This window comes from Herpailurus yagouaroundi, unplaced genomic scaffold (genome assembly GCF_014898765.1).
Source record: "Herpailurus yagouaroundi ecotype Mexico unplaced genomic scaffold, PumYag 185, whole genome shotgun sequence".
Taxonomy (NCBI): Eukaryota; Metazoa; Chordata; class Mammalia; order Carnivora; family Felidae; genus Herpailurus; species Herpailurus yagouaroundi.
The window spans coordinates 11,558,182-11,578,766 of record NW_024412416.1 but is presented as its reverse complement, the minus strand read 5'-3'; the positions used below and the strand labels follow the sequence as shown (position 1 = coordinate 11,578,766).

The 20,585-nt window shown below is 48.7% G+C and overlaps 1 protein-coding gene across 3 annotated transcripts in view; it reads right to left on the bottom strand.

Moving 5' to 3' along the window:
- Positions 1 to 16,077: 16,077 nt before the first annotated feature.
- The window catches only part of ST8SIA2 (ST8 alpha-N-acetyl-neuraminide alpha-2,8-sialyltransferase 2), a 67,103-nt gene continuing 62,595 nt past the window's right edge, over positions 16,078 to 20,585 (bottom strand). For all 3 annotated transcript variants that reach the window (XM_040493745.1, XM_040493743.1, XM_040493742.1), the window contains one exon: positions 16,078 to 20,571. In XM_040493745.1, the coding sequence (XP_040349679.1) occupies positions 20,286 to 20,571 (286 nt within the window). In that variant the 3' untranslated portion in view covers positions 16,078 to 20,285. The remainder of the gene's footprint in view (positions 20,572 to 20,585) is intronic.

The window sequence follows — 20,585 nt, the reverse complement described above, 5'->3', positions numbered from 1 at the left end:
GGTTCACATATAATTTCCTAAGTAAATAAAGGTCTGTTTTGATTTGATAGCAACTTAAATTTGATTGCATTATAAACTTGACATTGCCTCCCATTTTATATTTTTGATGTCACATTTCCCATCTTTTAATTTGTGCACCACTTGACTAATTATTATAGCTTTAGTTAATTTGACTATTTTTGTCTTTTAACCTTCATAGTTGCTTTATGAGTAATTGATCGTACTACCTTTACTATATATTTCCCTTTCCCTTTTCTGGTAAGATTTTTGCTTTCTTGTATTTTCTTATTATAAATTAGTGCCATTTTCTTTAGTCCCTTTACATTTCTTGTAAGGCTGGCTTAACGGTAATGAACTCCTTTAGCTTTTGCTTATTTGGAAAACTCTTAATAATCTCTTTTAATTCCTGAATGATAACCTTCCTGGGTAAAGAATTCTTAATTGGAAGTTTTATCCTTTTAGTACTCTGAATATGTCATGACAGTCTTTTCTGGTTTACAAAGTTTCTGCTTAAAAGTCTGTTGATAGCCTTATGTGATTTCCCTTCTATGTGGTAAGTTTTTCTTTCTGCTTTTAAGATTCTCTCTTTAACTTTTACCTTTTTAATTATAAAGTGTCTTGGTGTGGCTCTTTTTAGATTCATCTTATTTGGAACTCTCTGGGATTCCTAGACCTGGGGTGTCTCCTTCTTTAGGTAAGTTTTGGGCCATTTTTCTCAAATAAGTTTTCTGGCCCTTTCCCTCTCTCTTCTCCTTTTGGGACCCCTATAATACAAATATTATTTCATTTAGTACTGTCTCAAAAGTCCCTTGAATTATATTCATTTTTTAAAAGTTTTTTTTTTTTTTTTTTTTCCTGCTCGGTCTGGATGAGTTCTATTTCTTTGTCTTCCAGTTTGTTGATCTTATCTTTGGCCTCATCCAGTCTGTTGAAACCTCCTATTGTATTTGTTAGTTCAGTTATTGTATTTTTCAGTTCTGTAACTTCTGTTTGGAACTTACTTATATTTTCTAGCTCTTTATTGATGGTCTACTTGGCTCATCCATTCTTTTCTCAAGTTCAGTGAGCATCTTTATAACCATTACTTTGACCCTTCCTCAGGTAGATTGCTTAGTCCATTTCATTAATTTCTTTTTCCATTGTTTTGTCTTGGTCTTTCATTTGGAACATATTCCTCTGTCTGTTCATTTTGCCCGACTTTCTGAGTTTGTTTCTATGTGTTAGGCAAATCAACTACCTTTCCCAGTCTTGAAGGAGTGGTCTTGTGTAGGAGATGTCACATGGAGCCCAGAAACATAATCACCTCTGACTATTAGAGCTAGTCACTTAAAGGGTATCCCCTATGTGAGATGTACATGCCTGTCTGCTGTGGTGGGGCCACATCTGTGGCACAGAGGCAAGTAAGACTGGTACCTGCTTGGCTGTAGTGTGTAGTTGTGCTGTGGTGTAGGGACAGGAAGGGCTAGTAATTGGCCCATCTGTGACTTGCTGTTGCACTGGGCAGTGTTTTCAGCTGGGTAAGCCCACCACCTCTAGCATGTTGGGGAAATAGTTTCAAAATGGCATGTGCCAGTGCCATCATTGGCAAAATAGAATGAAGTTGCAAATATAGTGCCTTCCAGCGTCTCTGTCCCCAGAGGAAGTCCTAATAGTTTCCTGCCTCTTTGACAGGTGATTTAAGGTTAATAAGTGGGTCTTTTTCACATATGGTATAGGTACTTTTCAAATTGATGTTTTGTGCTGAGTCCTAGGGTGAGTTCCTGTGCATGAGCCCTTTAAGACTGGGTTGTTTGTTCCCTACAGTTCTATGATTTCCCTGGACATAATCCCCAGTGTTTTTCAAAGCCTGCCATTTAGGGGGCTTGTTCCTCTTGTGCAGGATCTAAGGGTTGAGATGCCTGATGTGGAACATAAACCCATTACTCCTCAGGATTAGGTTCTATATTTTTGAGATCCCTCCCAATTGTGGATTGAAATGCCTGGGATGGTTCCCCCCCCCCTTTTTTTTTGTGACATAGTGTCTCTCTTTCTCCTACCTGTCTTGATGCTATCCTTTTTGTCCTTTGTTGTGGATCCTCTGTTTACTCAGTTTTCTGGTCTTTTTCAGAGGAAAGTATTCCATATGTAGCTGTACATTTATTGTGTCTGTGGGAAGGAGTGTGTTCAGGATCTTCCTACACTGCCATCTTGCACTCAACTCCCCATTAGGCAGTTTTTAAAAGAACATCTACTTGAATTCTCTCTCCCAACCTCATCTTAGGGAGTTGAAACAGGATCAGCTGTGCCTAGTGTTGTGAACTTCATGAAATCTGGCCTGTTACAGAAGCCAAAATGCTTAGTGCATTTCCTGGGGGGAAACAACACAAAATAACAGAGAGTGGCTTGAGAGAAGGAAAAAAAGCATTTATTCCTTCAAGGAGAATGTCAAACATTCAGTCCAAACACCCCCGTAACTAATTCATTACTTTACACCAAGCAGACATCTTTTAAATTAGGCGGAATACAAATGAGTCTTGTTTTGTGCCATTAATTTCAATGGTTTTACACAATATTTGAATCACTGGTTTTTCTTCTCCTTTGGAGGCAGACCAAGTCAGGCTGAATCTACTCGCATTAAAAGCCATTCATGGGACCCAGCCAGCCCCATCTTGCAGATGGAACGCCATATGTTTTGGCTTGCCCCCACATATGGAACAGTGATATTCAATCCAAGAATAGAATGCGCTATTTCTCTACGTCTGCATTGTCGGTCACCTCTAACCCATAAGCACTTTCTGTTCTGGACAGAGGTAGGCAAATTTATCTGGAAAAGATTCAGAAAGATGCTGAAAGTCTGAAGAGATGGCTTTTGTTTTCTCTGGCTCCTTCTAGACTCAAGACCTCAAATGCAATCAGTTCTAAGAGTCTGTGCATCCATAATATGGCACTTGGAAGTATTCCATTTTTACTTTTCCAAGAATGTTAGGCCTTTTAACTTGAAAGCATAACATTTGACTTTTTGTTAAAGTCTGAAGACTATAAATAACGAGTTAGCTTGTTCTAGTCCTTTCAAACACATTTGAACTTAATTTGATGCTTCTTGGGGTGATCTCAGAATGGAAAAGCAGAAGTACTGTGGCTCAGGAGAGACTGGTAAATATGGCATCTAGATCATATCTACAACTAGAATAAGCCTTGAGTGTTTGGAGAAACTTGACAGGAGAGACAGAGTAAAGGTAGTAAGAAGGAAGGGCTCATTTTCCTGTTTACCCACGTTGCTGCTGACTAGCTGTGTGACTTTGAGCGAGTGCTGGGGTTACGTTCCTCACCTATAAAATACGGGAATTAGGTAGAATTGGCAATAGCAAATGGATTTCATCTCGCATGGTATCTTGCACTGGTGGGTACTGGCTGAGGCTTAGTGTGCATGGTGGTGAGGTGAATTAGATGTTCGCTGTGAGCCTGGGGCCTGGAGGTGAGCATGGCCACCACTTACTTGGTTTAGAATTGAATGTCTCCAAGGTCCTTTCCAGCAATAACCTTTTGTAACTATGATTCAGTTTGTTCAACAATTGACCTTGAGGATCCTGGGCACCATTTGGAAACCTCTTAGTGACTGAAGAAGGCTGCTCGGACTTCTTCAAAGCATTCTCAAACATGAGGAATGCCTGTACACAAACCCCTATGTCCATCTGCCCATTGCTGTGAGGTTTTCCTGCCCAGACAGGGAATAGTTCCAACAACAGACCGTTTGATGTCATGGAAACACAGATGCAGCTACTCTGGAATTCTGATTTTAATGAGATTGTAAACCAGAAGCAAGGGTTAGATAGTGGAATCTCATCTTGTTTCAGATCCCCGAGGTGTGGCCTGTCTCTTCTGGTAGCTCTTTGGGTTCCAGTCAGCTATAATCATGGCCTTTGAGTTACCAAATGTCTATTTTCTGGGTCCTTGGAGATTGAGCTTTAAGAAATCTAGGCCCTGAGATTGCCTGACCCTGTAGAACAGGCTTTCAAGCAAGCTGCCTGGACCATTACCTGTAACGGTACATTAAAATGTGACTTTCTGGGACACGTGGGTGGCTTAGTTAAGTGTCCGCCCTCAGCTCAGGTCACGATCTCATGGTTCGTGAGTTCGAGCCCCGTGACAGCTCAAAGCCTGGAGCCTGCTTCGGATTCTGTGTCTCCCTCTCTCTCTCTGCCTCTCCCCCACTCGCACTCTGTCTCTCTCTCTCAAAAATAAATAAATATTGAGAAAAATAAAAAAATAAATAAAATGTGACTTTCTATTTCTCTTTTCGCTGAGATGCCACAGGCCAGGAACATGACTCTCGCATTCCAAAGCCAGGAGCTACACATCCACTCAGGACTTGCAAAAGGGCTGACCTAAATCCAGTGTCCGGATCCTTAGCCCATTGCCCATCTCAAGGCCCTATAATTGTGGAAAATGGCAATTGGAAAGAGGATATTTGGGGGTAGAGTTGGTAGGTGATATGACCCGCCCCATACCCCAATCCACACACCACAGGGGAGAGGAGGCAAAAGAAGTAAGAAAAGCCTCTGGAGGACCACCTGGAATGCTGCTCTTCCTTGGAATTGGGTGACATAGTGGACTGTGACCTGATACATGTTGGAGTTATTGATTAAGGATTAGAGATGAAGTTATAGATTGAGGCACCAGAGCTGGGAGGATGGAGGCTGCTGGCAGGCAATGTTGTGAATTTTCTGTGAGTCCAATGGGTGTGAGGAGGAGATTTGGTCTGGAAACTTTGCCCAGGAGGTACAATTGGAAGGATGATGGACCCGATGCCTGGTGATCCTTGAATGCTCATGTGTTAGCACTGTGAACGAAAATAGCATTTGAAAACTCGTGTGTCAGTGTATGTGTATATGTGTGTGTGTTTGTGTTAGTCATGAGAGACTACACTTATGCTTTTCTTTTTTTAATTTGAAGATCTAATTGGCTTTGTTAAGTAATTTATGAATTGGGTAGTATACCATTCAGCAAGTAGAGGGGAGCTCCCATAGACTTAAGTTTGGAAACAATCTCCAGTTCTCAGCCACTTAACAGAACATACTTAGCGAAGGTTACTTTAGAACTCTGCTCTGCACTCAGTGTCCCTGCTTGAGGGAGTTTCCATCATTCTATTGTTGTTTCATCTGGGTCATGTTGTCTATTTGGGCATAGTACAGGAATAGTCAACCAGATGGCTGTGTGTGTGTGTGTGTGTGTGTGTGTGTGTGTGTGTGTGTGTGTGTTTGTGCTGGTTCTTATATGTCTTACTCCAGAAGTACTATGCCACTTCTGCCTAAAGTCAATTGGCCATATCTAGTTAGAATTAGGTTCTGCCTCACTGCAAGTGGGCTGGAAAATGTGGGAGAGCAGATGGAATGCTTGTTGACCAGCACTGCCTTTGCCACAAGCTTTTTAACTGTGGGCTCTTGTACAGTGATCTGGCTGGACCCCAGTGTTAATATCTTTCTGTATTTTTCTCTTGAGATAGATTCCAAAAGAAGTTCTTCTAATCTCTTACCTATAGAGTGACTCCCCATATCCAATGCTCTGGAAGGAGGAAGAAGGCTAAAATGGGGTTTGTGGAGGGGAAATCTCTACATTTAATATGCCCAGAATCACTCAGTCCCTCTGTCCTGTACCTTTGCCTGGTATCCCCCGTTCTTTGGTTTTATCCTCTCCAGTGCTAGATGTGTGAGGAGCTGTCATCTAGTTTCCCAGAGGGCAGAGGGAATCAGAGGGTTTAATCACTACTTTAATGTGTCTTAACCATTTTTCCTGTTTTTAGCCTCGTCTTCACCCCACATTCACAGGCACCTGGTGCCACCTTTCCTATGCCAGCTTACAACGTAGTCAGGTCAGTCTGTATTAATCCCTCTGCTTTTCATCTTCCAAATTTCTCTTGTTTTCTTTCCCATGATTTATGTGCCAGAAGATTTGCATCCTTTTTAAAAAAATTTTTTTAGTGTTTATTTATTTTTTCAGAGAGAGAGAGAGAGAGAGAGAGAGAGCACGAGTCGGGGAGAGGCAGAGAGAGAGGGAGACACACAATCTGAAACAGGCTCCAGGCTTCGAGCTGTCAGCACAGAGCCCGATGTGGGGCTCGAACTCACGAACCATGAGATCATGACCTGAGCTGGAGTCAGACACTCAACCGATTGAGCCACCCAGGCGCCCAGATTTGTATCCTTTTTAAAAATCATTTTAATAGGATTTCTAAAGTCAATAGAGGTAAATGGATGCTTTCAATCCCCATCTTTATGCAGAAGACCTGTTCTCACAATTTTTAGAAATCTCCCTTTCTTGTTAAATGACAATTCCTGGAATCTTACATACATCTTATCACTTAAAATTGTTTTTATTGGAACTTGGGACAGCCCTGTCCTACTCCCATTCAGGAAGCAAAACAGGGCACTTTACTCACCCTGCCTTCCTTCTCTGTAGTAAGAGTGGTAAGTAGGTATCTTAGCTTTGGAGTATTTTTGTAGATGACAAACTATAGTTAATTCAAAGGAGCTTGGTAGAGTAGGACCACTGAATGTGGAGAGAGAGTTTTCTTTTTCATTACCTGGAACACAAATTCATCCACCACATATGCCCTCAAGCCCTAAAACTGTTGTGCTGTGACTCTGGTACCATAAACCTTCAGGGTAGCATATTGTGGCTTTATCATGGGCTTTTTCAACTTGGAAGAAGCGTAGTGTCTCTTAATGTTTTAAGAGTTTATTTAATGGTTTATGGAAATCTTGATGAGAGCCCACTTTGTTCTCTTTATAGGGAGTTATAAAAGACCTTATTTCCAGAAACACATCGTAATTTATCTTTTTTTTTTCTCTTGTAGAATATGGCAGAATGAAAGGAGATTTCAAGGGGAGGGGAGGTGTCTGTGGGATACAGAGACACTATATTGAAGGTACAGCCTGAAATAGACTCTCCAGTAGAAATGGGTCATTGTTTGTGCTTTTCAAAGGGAGGATAAACACATGCTTTGTGCTTGGAGTTTGTTTAGAATATGGTTGAGACTCAGCTAATCAACTCTGCTTTTAAACCTACTCTGGGTACATATGAGTCATCCTGAGCCCATCCCCTATCTACAGATTTACATGTGAATATTTGATATGATCCAGTCCCCTGATGTACAGCTAAGGCCCTTCTGAGTTAAGCTCTGGTGGCAGCTGCCCTGTGTTCAGCATAGGAAACATGAGCTGGAATTATAGAGCCATCTAGGCCAGCTTCCTGTCACTGGCACATGCAGGAGGAAAAATTGGGTTTGAATCTAGTCTATGACTTAGTGCTTCCCTGGGAAGCCTCTTTATAATTCCATAATGGAAGTCCCATTGTCCTTAAAATTCTCTCTCATGATTGGCAAAGATAATGCCTGAGTCAAAAGTAGGCAGGGCTACCTTCTGTGCCCCAGCTCTTGAGAAAGGCTAGACCCCACATTGTGCATGCTGTTTTTAAATAGGCTGAGTTCAAAGTCACCATCTGTTGTAGACAGAAGTGTAGCTCGTGTCTCCCTTTGGAAATGCAAGCAGGGATGAGCTCTTTTGGCATCTGCGTTGTTGGGTGTGAGGTTGTAAGCACCAGCAAAGCGCCACCACTTAGCCATGTGTCTCTACGTCTTGACTCACCTTGCTCCTCCTCCTTTTCATCAGTCTTAGTGATTGTCATGTCAGCTTAGTACCTTAAATATTTTGGGAAAAGGTGCCACTTTGTAGAATGGGCTTCTCTTCCGTCCTCCACCACCACCTCCAGATATAATTCAGGGTAGGTCATCTTGTTAATTTCTCCTTTCTTTTTAACCAAGCAGGCAAATTTTGAGGCACCCCGCTATTTACCATGCCCCATTTATTCCTGCCATCCACCTCTTCCTCTTGTAGGTGGGGGCTCAGAATTAGGACCTTGTCACATATCCTTTATGCTCTCAGGCAGGGATAGGATAGCATGTCTCCTGGAGATTCTGGTTAGCTTGGTGGGATCCCGACTGATGACATCATTAGGTGCTGAGGCTGCTCCTCAGATCCAGGACAGGTCTTTTTTTCCTCCAGGGCTGAAGAAAAAAGTGCAGGATCCTGCTCACCCAGCTCAGTGATACTACTTTTATCCTTAGCTCCTCCTTTCTATCTGCTTGACTCCCATTGGTGAGAAGCTGGAGGTCCCTATGTTCCTTGAGAAAGAGCAGGAGGAAGCAGATCAGTGCCTCAGTGGTCTGCGTAGTTTACAGCACTCTTGGGAAACTGTAGCACTTTGGGTGGGCACCTGCTTGCCTTCTCTTCCTCTGTAATGGCAGAGACCATTATCCACAGATCAAGGGTCTCATGAATCCAGGTAACCTCACCTGGGGCAGCATTTCAATGTAGCGGGGAGGCCAGTGGCAAGGTTTATTCCCTTGGTGGCTTTCGTAAATTGGTGGGGATTGGCAGGAGTGTGGCAGTCCGCTGCCCGAACCTTCCCCTGCTCCTCGCTGCTGCCAAGGAGGGTGGAACCATCCAGAGGGCCAATCAAGAAAGTCACCATCCAACTACCAAAATCCTACTCATTCCTCAAGCCTCAGCTCATCTATCCTCCCCTCTGTGAAGCCTGCCCTGAATATCTCCAGTTGCTTGGACTGGCGTTTCCCTCGTATTTCATTCTGCCATTGGTTGTGCAGAACTGTCCTTCCCATCAGACCTGAGCTTCTGGGGGCAGGTTCTGTGTCTCCCACAGTGCCCAGAGAAAGCTAGTTCATTGCTGGCTCTCAGCGTGTCTGATAATGAATGAACAAGTACAAGCAGACACAGGCACCACTTGGGGCCCTCTCCTTGCCCTGCTCCTACTGGTGAGCTCACTGGTGGGGGCCGTGTGCTGTGTATGTGGACTACACCCCCCAACTCCCAGGGCCGGAGGGTCACCAAGCTTCTAGGGTGTGAGGAGGTAGGATCCAGAGGGTCCCAGCCCCCACTGGGGTCCTGTGTCTGTAGAGGAAAGGAGTGTTGTCTTCACAGGCACGAAGACTCAGTCCCTAGGGCGTGTTTTAGAGTTCCACTGCCCCTCCGTAGTGAAGGTCATCAAAGAGCATGGACAAACGGGAGAGGAAGGAGCTGACATGTGCGGGCTGGCAAACTGGCAACAAGGGGAGCAGACACTCACTGTAAGAATTCAAGCACTCCTCATTTGAGAGCTGCCCCTCCAAGGGCCCTTCTCCTTGGTGTGCCTTCCTGCCAGCCAGGTTCCCCCCTCCTTTTCTTTCTGCTCTCCCTGGGCAGTCTGCTCCTTCCCCTCACATGTACCCTTACAGTGCTGTGCTGTGTGTCTGCCCTCCCTCTGCCATGCCCAGCACTGGACTGTGAGCCCCTCAGGAGTGAGCGCGGGCTCTTCTTGTGCCCTGACACCCAGAGGAACTCCCCAGTGTTTCTTGAGTGGGTGAAAAGATGAATGAGTGAGTGATGCATGCATGCATGCATGCATGCATGCATGAATGAATGAGCAGACTCCACCTGCTGCATAGATTAGGGAGGGAGAGATTCATAGAAGGAATTCTCCCTCTGAGTTAGATCCCAGCACTGCCATACTAGCCATCTGACAGGCATGGGCCTTGGCTTTCTCATCCATAAAATGGGGATAGTACTATTGACCCCAGAGGGCAAAGTGCCCGATGCGGCAATGAGCACACGGTAGATACTCAACAAATGGCAGGTCCTAAGACTACATGACTGGGGCGGGGGGGTCGCAGGGACACAAAGCCACTTAGAGAAAGCCCTCTTCCGGTGTGCAGTGGGGAGGGAATTTAGGGATTCTGACTGGCATTCAAAACCCATGGTAATCTGCTGCACTACTATGATCCCAGCTGTGGCTGTCAGGTAGAGGAAGGCAGAGGAATGGACCTCTTTTGTTCAGGTATGGAAACCAAGGCTGGGGAGCCCACCTGTTGAGGAGCTGGAGAGAAGTGATTTCAGGAAACTGGGAAGCATCGTTCATCCATTCATGCCAGGCCCTGCCACTCACTTCTGCAACAGCTAAGCAGACAGGCCGAGCCAGACGGGGACCAAGCAGAACTCATCACAGGCTAGGCTTCACCCGAGTGGCCTGAGTGCCCTGGAGAAGGCCTCGCTGGCTTTGCGAGGTGAGGTGGGGTGGGTGGGGGAGGGCTCAAGGTGCCTGGTCAGACTTAGTCACAAGGGCATCTAAGCCAAGCAAATTTTCATTTTCCCAGTTTGCTGATGGGGAAACACAGACAGGGGATGAAGTTGCTGGACCCAGCAGCTCAGACAGGACGCCGTGGAGGAAAGGTTGGGGCTGGGTCATCTGGGGTGCCCCAGTTCCCCAGTGCTGCAAAGCAGGTCTGGAGGTCCCTTGTGTGCTGTAACTCAGTGTCGTGTGAATGGTTGTTTTGAGGCAGGCTGTTAGAGCAAGGGTCTTGGCAGGACAGCTGGTGACATCTGGCAGAGTTCACAGGAAAGCTCCATGACCTTTTCCATGCTCTGTCTCTTCTGTTCCTGCTCTTTACCCTCTCACCTCTGTCCACTGTCCCTTTCCAGGCTAGCCGCTGACAGAGGGCGCTTCCACATTTTCCTAGCAGCCTGTGGCTTGGCTGTCCCCCCATGTCATCCCCGGACACGGGCCAAGTGGCTCGGCGTGTGCACAGGGAAATGTCCAGTCCCCACTTCCTCGCCAAGTTCAAAAAGCAACAGCTGCATCCACAGGGCCCTGTGCAGACAGAGCCTGTCACTGTCACTGTGCTAATGAGCGTTTCCACTCATTGGGCCTGGTGGTGACAGCTGGGGGTCAGCGGGGGCTGGTGGCTGTGACTGGTGTGGGAACAGCACCTGTGGGAAAAGGCTGGTCATCCAGCAGTGAGGCTAATGCAGCCCCCCAGGCCACTGAGATATGCTGACCAAGGTGATGGTGAGGGGCTTCCCGCACCACTTTGGAATCTGTGGACTTCAGTTCAAATCCCAACTCGGTCACTTCCTGGAATTTTGACCCCTGGCAAATTAATAAACCTTTGCCTCAGTGTCCTCATCTGTGAGGTGGGAATGATGATAATGTCCACCTGCAAGGACCACTGTGAGGAGTTAGTCCACGTAAAGCATTCAGTTAGTGGTCAGTGAACCTTGCCTGCCTTTTCTGGTCCTCTGCCAGCCCTCTGTTCCTGGCCCATCTCCCACCCTCCACTTGTGCCTCACATATACTCGTGAAGGCAATCCTTTCTTACCACCAGTCCTGGCTGATTGCCCTAAGATGCCTCTCCTGCTTCTTAGGTCTCTTGATGCTTCTGCAGTTGAATGCACCACCCACACTCACATGAGCTGCACAGAACATCTGCTCTGGGTCAAGGGTGTGTCCACAGGAAACAAGAGGGGGGAAAGCCAGCCACCTCTGCAGGCCTGGCTGCCACAAAAACACCAAGGAAAGGAGGCTGTGCTGTCCTGCCCTGTGATCCAGATGCTCCAACCGCTCTCTTGCCTGGAGGGTCTGGGAGCAGGGGATGATGTGGGAAATGGTGAGGGGCCCTGGCCAGTCAGAGTGGACTCTGGTCATGGTGCTGGAGCATGGCGCACTCGGGAGGGCTCAGCATGGTAGCTCGTAACCAACTGGCAAGGAGGTAGTTTTTCTTTTCTTAATTTTTTAAATGCTTATTTATTTTTGAGAGAGAGAGAGACAGAGCACAACTGGGGGAGGGACAGAGAGAGAGGGAGACACAGAATCCGAAGCAGGCTCCAGGCTCCGAGCTGACAGCACAGAGCCCGACGTGAGGCTCGAACCCATGAACCGTGAGATCATGACCTGAGCCGAAGTCGGACGCTTAATCAACTGAGCCACCCAGGTGCCCCTTTAATTTTTTTTTTTTTTTAAATGTTTAAGGAAGTACTTTTAACAGTTGACATTGTTGTGCAAGTGTGTTCTGGGTCTATAGCAGCTGTGCCCATGGGAAGAGCCAATGCAAGCTGTAGGCCGGGAGGGGTCTGGGTGCTCCTGAGCCCCTTCCTGTATGTGGGCTCAGCTTGTGTCTAGAGAGTAGGGGGTTCGAGGGGCCTGTGCTACGTGTTGGCTTTGGCATCAAACCATCTGCTCATGAGCTTTGGCATCTTGCACAAGTTTTTAGCCTCTGAGACCTTGGTGATCTAATCTATAAAATGGGGGCATGAAGCTCACACGGCTGTTGTAAAGATAAGTGTTACAGAAAGCACAGGGCCCAGCATGCAGGGCCCACAAGGAGAAATGGGTGCAATCTCTGTTCCTCTTCAGGAGGCCCCGGTGTTCTTCCCATTAAGATAGGAGTCCTTCCCACTCTGGGGGTCAGTGGGGTGCAAATCTTCCTTAAAGCACTCACTCCCTGCAGCCCGGGCCCGTTTGTTCATTCAGGCCACAAGACTTTGTTAAGTGCCTTCTCTGTGCCAGGCATAGTTCCAGTGCTGGGGATGCTTCAGTGAACATGCCAGGCAGGCCCCGGGCCTCACAGAGCTTTACATTTGGGAAGGGGAGGCAGGTGAGGCCAGGCCTTTCCTCCTGCTGCAAGCACACAGAGATCTCAAACCCTGGACTTGTTTCATCAGCAGCAGCATCGACAGAACCCAGCAGCTGCAACAGAACCAAGCTTGACACCGAGGAAGGAAAACTCCAGAAGCCAGAAACAAAAGAACGACCTCCAACCAGCGGCCTGAGGGAAGTTGCCATGAACTGGTGCAGGGATTCCTGAGCTGGGTCTGGGTCAGCCCTTCCCGTGGGGGTGCACCTCAGTGCCCCCTGGGGGCCTTCTAGAGACGCCAAGGTCTCATCTCAGAACCAACTGTATCGGCATCCTGCTGGGTGCAGGGCTGAGGTACCAGCCACTTGAAAGCGCCCCCAGCTTCTGCAGTGGGATGGGGCTGGGGTTCTCAAGCCTGCTCAGACCAGAAACGAGCTGGGATCCCGGGTAGGGCAGGAGTCGTGAAGTTCTCTGAGTAGGTGAAAAGGGCACCGGAAAAACTCCACTCCCAACTCGGCTAACGGGGTAAAATGCTGGCCACCTGCCCAGCTGCTACCCAGCCACCTACGCGGCTGCAGGGGACAAAGTGTCGCTCCTGAGAGTGCAAAGCTGGTTTGTGCCTCCTAAGAGTGCCAGAGAACTGGTCACATTGCCAGCCTGTTGCCAGCACCCGGGGCAGACACATTAACAACAATGATGAAGGGTGGACATTTCTCCCTCCCGGGGCACAAGACATTGCTGTCAGAAACGAGTTCCCACTGAACATTCTAGAAAGGCAGGCAGGCAGGCAACAAACAAGGGAGCAAATGCCATTGTTTCTTAATCCTGGCTGTGCACCAGAAGGAGCTTTTAAAAAATACTGATGTCCCCGATGAGTTTCCGGAGAAACTGATGAAACTTTTCCAGAGTGTGGCCTGGGCATTGGGACCTTTTATGACGTTTCTTGGAGCTGAGAACTACAAGATAAATGAGACAATTCAGAGAGTTTATAGAGGCTACCTAGCAGGATAATGCGATAGGTAATAGAGAGTAATTAGCTGTGGGAGACCAGGGATGGACTCCCCAGGAGGTGAAGTTCAATTTGCAACTTGAAACATGAGGAGGTGGCAGCTTGCAAGGGGCAGGGGAAGCTGTGATCCAGGTAGAGGGAGGGAACTGTAAGTGCAAAGTCCCTGAGGCTGGAATGAGGCCGGTAAGTTTTAGGAGAAGCCGAAAAAGCTGTGTGCCTGGAATGGCATGAGCCAAAGGGGACGGGGTTTCAAGCCCCAGTAAGCCATGGAATTTTGCAGTCTCGGAAACGTCAGCATTTTTTTTTTTCTCCAAGAGCTAAGGAAAGCCACTAACATGTTTGAGCAGGGCAATGACATGGGGAGATTCCTACAAACTCATAGCTGCACCCATTTCATTTGCTTTATGGCACTGAACCTCCCCACTCCCCTCACCCAGCTTCTCTCTCCACCCCGTTCTTTTTTTTTGAAAGTTTATTTCTTTATCTTTGAGAGAGGGAGAGAGGGAGAGAGAGAGAGAGAGAGAGAGAGAGGGAGGGAAGGAGGGAGGAAGAGAGGGAGAGAGACACAGAGAGAGAATCCCAAGCAGGCTCAGCACTGTCAGTGCAGGGGCTCAAACTCATGAACCGTGAGATCACGACCTGAGCCAAAAACAAGAGTCAGACGCTCAACCGTCTGAGCCCCCCCAGGCACCCCTCTACCCGGTTCTTTATATGCATTTTCACAATGACTCGGTGAAAGAGGTAGGTAGGCATCTTCTCCAGTTTACAGAAGAGATGGCGCCCAAGTGGACTGGCTTCATCTTGACTGTGTCTTGCTGCTCTGAGTGCAGCCTTCTGCGATCATCTGGTGCAGGTCCCAGAGCTCTTGCGGGGAGATGGGTTGCTCCTGAGCTCACGCAGCAGCCACAGTTGTTACTGCAGTGAGTTACATTCTTGTCAACCCCAGGCCCTTGCAAGGGGAATGCACAATGCTGGCTTTCCTTGAGCAAAGCAGCTTGCCCCAGAGTGGTCTCCTTTGCAACGTCTACCTTCCATGAAGGGCTAATTATTCTCATTGCCAGTCGTCTCTTCACAGACTGTCTCTGGCACTCCCCTGTGACCACCTCGTTTTAGGACATGAAGGTGCTTTGAACCAAATCGAAGGGGTGTTTTGTGGAGCCAACCCCGACTTGACTCACCTCCATGTTTGGCCACGGAGTCTGCCCTGCCAGGGTCCACGCGGCCACTGAGCAGCTTCCCCACTGCTTGGCTGTGGGCTCTCATTTTATATTAATTCCCCAAGTTCTGGCTGCTCACAGCTGGTGCTGGGTCAGTTTTGGAGAAACCTCTTTAATATTAGAACATCATGGCTGGAGCATTTGGGTCTTTCCTGACATAGCCCTTGGATCCCCTGGGAGACCCATTTCTCACCCCAGGTTCTCAGGAGGGGAGGGATGGCTGAGGAAATGGAGAGGAAGACTAAGAACAGCCACAGGGGACCCTTAGTGTCCTCATTGGGTGGTTCTGTTGGGTTCTGGATATACACAACGGGGGTGATTCTGGAAACTGGATGATTTGGGGATAGATGGCTCAATGTGTAGTATGTAGAATACGGCCCCACCACCAGGACCACTAATGGTGAAACTCCTGCCCTTACCATGAAGCCCAAGGGCAGTAATTGCTTCCGGATAGACCTCCTTCTGCTGCCTGCCTGTTGCTGTGGATAACCTGCCACTGGAGCAGAATCCCTTGGGATTTTGCTTCCCAGAGAAATGGCGTAGGGTGCTCCCCACCCTCCTCCCTTTCTGCCATCCCCCCACATTGCCCGAGTCAAGGCTCAGATACCCGAGAAGAGCTGCAACCCGGCTCCCCAGGCTCATCCTGCTCTTGGTGGATGCCAGAGGGAAGAGCCCTGCTTAGGGGAAGCAGAAGGAGGCGGATGGAGACGGGAAGAGATGATTCCATCCAGCAGTGCTGGTGAGAGACAGGCGGGCTAGGGCAGGCTGTCAGTGTCATTGGGGATGCTATTAAGGGCATTCATGAGGCAGCACACACGTCTGGAGTCCCATCTGACTGGCATCAACAAATGTCCCTGTTCCGTTCATTCTGGAAGGGGGGCTTTAATTAGGCATGAAGAGATTTATCAAACGGCGGCCCCTTGGAGCTGTTGGTCTCTTTGCCATCTGGACGGATGGCTTCGTACCCTGTGACAACAACAGCGGGAATGATTTATGAGGTCCCGCAGGGACCTGGTAAAACCTGAATGGCTTTGTGGGTGCCTCCAAAAGGAGGGAGGCTTTGCCTTTGTGGGTGCAAAATCTGGGGTTCATGTTGAGGTTCATGTTCATGTCTGACTCTGTGAAGGCAATGCCCAGACCTCTGGCAGCCAGGACTGTGCTTAAGGTCAGTTTCCTGTTTGCAGTGACCCAGCCACAAGGATTAACAGAAGATTCCATAAGGGGGTAAGACCTGAGTGCAAATTCTGCCAGTGAGCTACGGGGCTTCATGCAGTTTTTGGCCTCAGTTTTATGACCCATCCAATAGGAATAATGATTTCTGCATCTGCCCAGTTCATATGATTTTTTTTGGAGGTTCTTATGACATTACAGATGCAAAATGACTTCATTAAGTATACAGCCCTCCACAGGCATTCAGGATTTAATCCAACAAACATTTATTGAGCAACTGCTGTGTGCTATGCACCTCTCCTGGTGCTGTGATGGACACAGATGAGTTAAACACAGTCCCTGCCCTTGGCGAGCTTACAATCTAAGAACGGTCATAGGACAAGTGCACAATAACTATAATACAAGGCAGAGTATGGTAAGTGCCATGAGAAAGGTACAAATAAAGTGCTATGGTGGTCCAGCGGAGGGAGAGATCCCAGCGGTTGGTAGATCAGGGAGGGCTTCATGGAAGATGTAGTTTCTGAATGGGCCTTGAAGGGAACAGAAGAAGAACAGCAAGACCAAAGGCACAGAGACAGGAAACCCGGGCACCCCTTCCAGAAGTAGCAACAATTCTAGATGGACCAGTGCAAGGTGTAAAGAAGGAATGGGGTGTTACTGGGTGGTCTATAGTGTCAGGGTGAAGACTTGTACTTTATTTTGTGGGTCAGGGGAATGTTTAAAGTTTTGTGAATGGCTGGAGATAAAAATTGCCATGCAGGTGCAGGACGCCGGGGGTGTGCCAACGTGCCCAGAGTGAGGGCAAGGGAGCATGCTGCTGCAATTGTGTGAGCCACGGGGAGGCACGGACAGAGCTGGTGGGGAGGGGTGACAAGGGGACCCCTGGGGAAGAGTCGAAGATGACTTTTGGGTCTCAGACTTGGGTGGTTGAGAAGGTCGTGGGGCTTTTCTCATGAAGAGAGAGGATTGTGGCAGAAGGGGGGGGCAGACGTGATAAACTTGCCTTTGGGTGCATGAGGTCTATGGCGCCACCAAGGGGTAGTGTGGGGATGCCACGGAAGGCGCCCATGTACAGAGTGTCCATGTGGTGGGGCAAGGTGGAGAGAAGGAAATGATGGTCTGACCCTCCTCGGGTCCTTTTTGGATCCAGGTAAGGGTGGCAATAAATAAATCATAAATACATAAATAAATAAATACATAAATACATGATGAGGCGTTGGGAAGGGAGGAGAGCATGGCATCCTGGGCACCAAGGGGACAGGGGTCTCCAGGAAGGGTCACTGTGGAACCAAGCCATGTGGGGAGCTTGGGGATGACAAGGGGTCTTTTGATGTGGCCACGTGGAGGGTGCTGAGTTGCAGGTCCCTGGAGCATGGAGGCCAGGTTGGGGGGACCTCAGCACAAGCACCAGAGACCTCTTCCCAAGGCTGGTAGTGATGGGAAGGGAGGGAAGAGGCCGCAGAAGCCGGGATGGGTGCTGTGTGCTACTGGAAGTGAGGACAGAGGTGGCAGAGGAGTGGCTGGGGAAAATGTCACTGGTCAGAGGACAGATGTCACTTCCTCCCAGAAATGGGAGGAAGGAGGGGAGCGGAGAGGAAAGAGAGCAGGAGATCTGGAGGAGAGATGGTGTTTTAGATGGCTCCATCAGCCAAGGAGGTGGCTGCTGGAGGGCGGTGGTCATCTGGGGACTTGAGGGGCATGGGGGTCTCGGGGGCTCCAGGGTGGGTGATGGCAGAGTACTGGGGACTAACGGTCAACAGGAGGTGACTGGAAGGGTCTCCTGCTCCGAGGATGGCCATGCCCACTGTCGTCACAAGGTGGTGGACCAGGTGGTAGGGACAGGATGCAGGCTGGGACTCGGGGCCACCCAGGCTAGCTGGCCTGTGCCAGAGGCTACGGTGTCGCCTCAGTCAAACTGAACTTCTCTGAATGGGCAGAGGGGGCAGGCTGCCTCCTGACTGTGCGCCCAGCTGGAGGAGCAGGAGCCGGTGGGGGAGCCCAGACCCCTGGAGCTTCTGCCATCAGTGGCCAGAGCATTCTGGTGGCGCAGGACCTGTGAGCTGGGGAACAGAAGGGTGTGGATGGTCCTGGCTCCCCAGCCCTTCTCTGGGGAGAAGCTGAGGACAGGTTCTCAGGGCTCCTTCTACTTCAACAGCCGCCACTGTCAGTTTAAAGGAGCCACGACAATGGGACAATATGGGACAATGGGGGACAATGCTCACTATGGGACAGAAGGAAAATCATCTCTTCCACGGAGCTCTGGCCGGTACACAGAGCGCGGGGCCAACCCCAGGACCTGGCATCCCAGCTTCCCTAGGACTCACCACTGGAACGTTCTGGAGTCCAAAGCCTTAGTTAATCCACCGAGACCCAGGCAAGTCTACCTGTTCCCCAGGGCATTGCCAGCTTCAGACATTAAATGTCTTCCAGGGCCTTTGAGATCCTCAAGATGAAAGGCTCTGGAGAAGTGTAAAATATGATACTAATTACTTCCATTTCTTGTGAGGGAATCCAACCACTCAGTTCCCACAGAGGCTGTTAGGGCTGTTGCTTTTTAAAATATTCATTTTATAACGCAAATCCCAAATCTCAGACTTCGAGCATCAACGGCAAGAACAACAAGGGAAGAAACACAGAGATGCAGGGTGGCAATCGTAGTCGCGGTTTGGAGCTGGGGTATCCACGTGTGGGGGTTGATGGTTCTTCTGGGTACCCTCCCACAGCCTCTTCTTCCCCTCAGTCATGAAGTTAGAGCCAACGTCCTGTTCTGAATTGCCGCTGATTAATTATGTCCGGTCTCATGCGCTTGGGAGCAGATCTGGGTTGCTTTTCTTAACTCCCTTCACCTTCAAGATAATGGTTTTTTACTTATCTTTCAAATATGTTTCAAAACACTGTTATTTATCAGGTGAGGGAATACGTCTAACTAATCAGGCCGGCTGATGCTTGTCTATATGTGACCTCTGATTCTAGCCCCTAAGTGATTGGCATGGAGCCCAGATTTCCCCAGGGAGATTGTGTCCACTATTTGGATACTGCATTTGGCTTTGGGTTAAAAAAAAAAAAAAAAAGTCTTAACTATTAATCTTAATAGGGGGCAAGAAGGATCTTCGTGAAATTCTAAAATCATTGCCTCCGTGGGGGAGGGTGGGCCGGTGGGGGTCGAGGTGGAATTGGAACCGCTCCCTGCAGACTTGAAAGCCTCAGTCTTGGAGCTCAGCGCCGGCTAATGTGACCATCAGGATAGGAAGATGATAAGGAAGTGACATTGACACAGGCAGTCTGGCTGCACAGGCCCCCCCGAGTGCATGATGCAGAAAGCAAACAGAGCAGTTACAGAGAAATGAAGCTGGGTGCTTAACATTTTTTCAGGTCTCACGCTCTGGGGCTCTGTGAGGCACCCAGAAAGGCAATCATGTATATTTTAAAAAGGGTGACATTTATCTTGATGGTGCCCTTTCAAGCTTTTGCCATGGCTTCCCTGGTGGCAGAAGGGGACAGTCCGGTCCCTCCAGTGACATTCTAACAGAGCAGGAAGGGGGCTAACCCAGAGGGTGGAATCCCAGGGCCCCTTGCTCCTTGGTGGATTCTACTTGCCTTAAAGAACACCCACCAAACCACCACATTCTGGACACGCTTCTGCCTTACTGTGGGGCGGAGTGCTCCCCTGAGCAGGAGGTCTCAAATTTTGAAAAACGTAAGGCTCTTTAGTGTCATCTGCCTGCTCTGTCCAGGTCCTTGGTGGTTCTTGCAAAGCCAGAATGTGCACTGACCATAGTTTCTTCTCTAGCCTTCCCTCCACAGCTCTGGAAGCCTGGCTGGGACAGGTGGGTCCACCGGGGATCATCCCTGGGAGAGTTAAACTCCAAGTTTGTGGAACAAGGCCCACGGCTCTGAAGCGGCTTCTGCTTCCCAGTGTCCCTATACTCCTCTGCCAGGCTGGACCCCTCAGTCTCCTTCTCCTCTGTGAACAGCACCATTTTAGACTTGGGTCAAGATGTCCCTTCTGGGTCTTGGCTCACCCAGGATCCACATATCTCAGAGGCTTGGGGCAGCTGCCAACAGGTGGCTCTCCATCCATCCATGAGCCCAAAGATCTCTCCAATCCAGGAAGCAGTTTGTCATCCAAAGTCATGGGACTGGCTTCTTTTTCATGTCAAGTCCTTCTGCCCTTAAAGATGGACTGAGTCTCCATCTGGTTTGGGTGGGTTCTCCACACCTTCTTCCTGTGGCTTATCTGCCTAATGCTAGATGAACACCACACAGTTATAAATACTCAGGTCAATATATATATGCAGGTATAGATATATATATTCTGGTCACTGTTTTACACTTGAACAAAGAAAACCACTAGCCTGCTTGTTGTATAATTTGTACCGCCCCGACTCCCATCTGCCTGTGGTGTAGCTGGCAGGAAATGTGAGCCACTGAGTCCCACGAGGTGCCCAGCTTACGTGGCCCCGTCACACTGGCCAACAGTCAGTTTCAAAGCCCCCTGCTCATGCAGGCTCTTGAGGGCCTTGAACTCCAAAGGCATGGTGTGGGGGCTGGCCTGGGAGGTGTAGCCATACTTGAGGCTGTCGTAATAGTGGTACTTGACGGGGTTCTGGTTCTGATCTAGTGGAAAGGGCCAGAAGCCATAGAGGTAGATCTGGTTGCAGAAACGTGTGGCCAGGGTGTACATCAAGAGACCGGTGGTGGGTCTTTTGATATGGACTTTGTTGGTCAGCCAGTATCTGAAAAAAAAAAA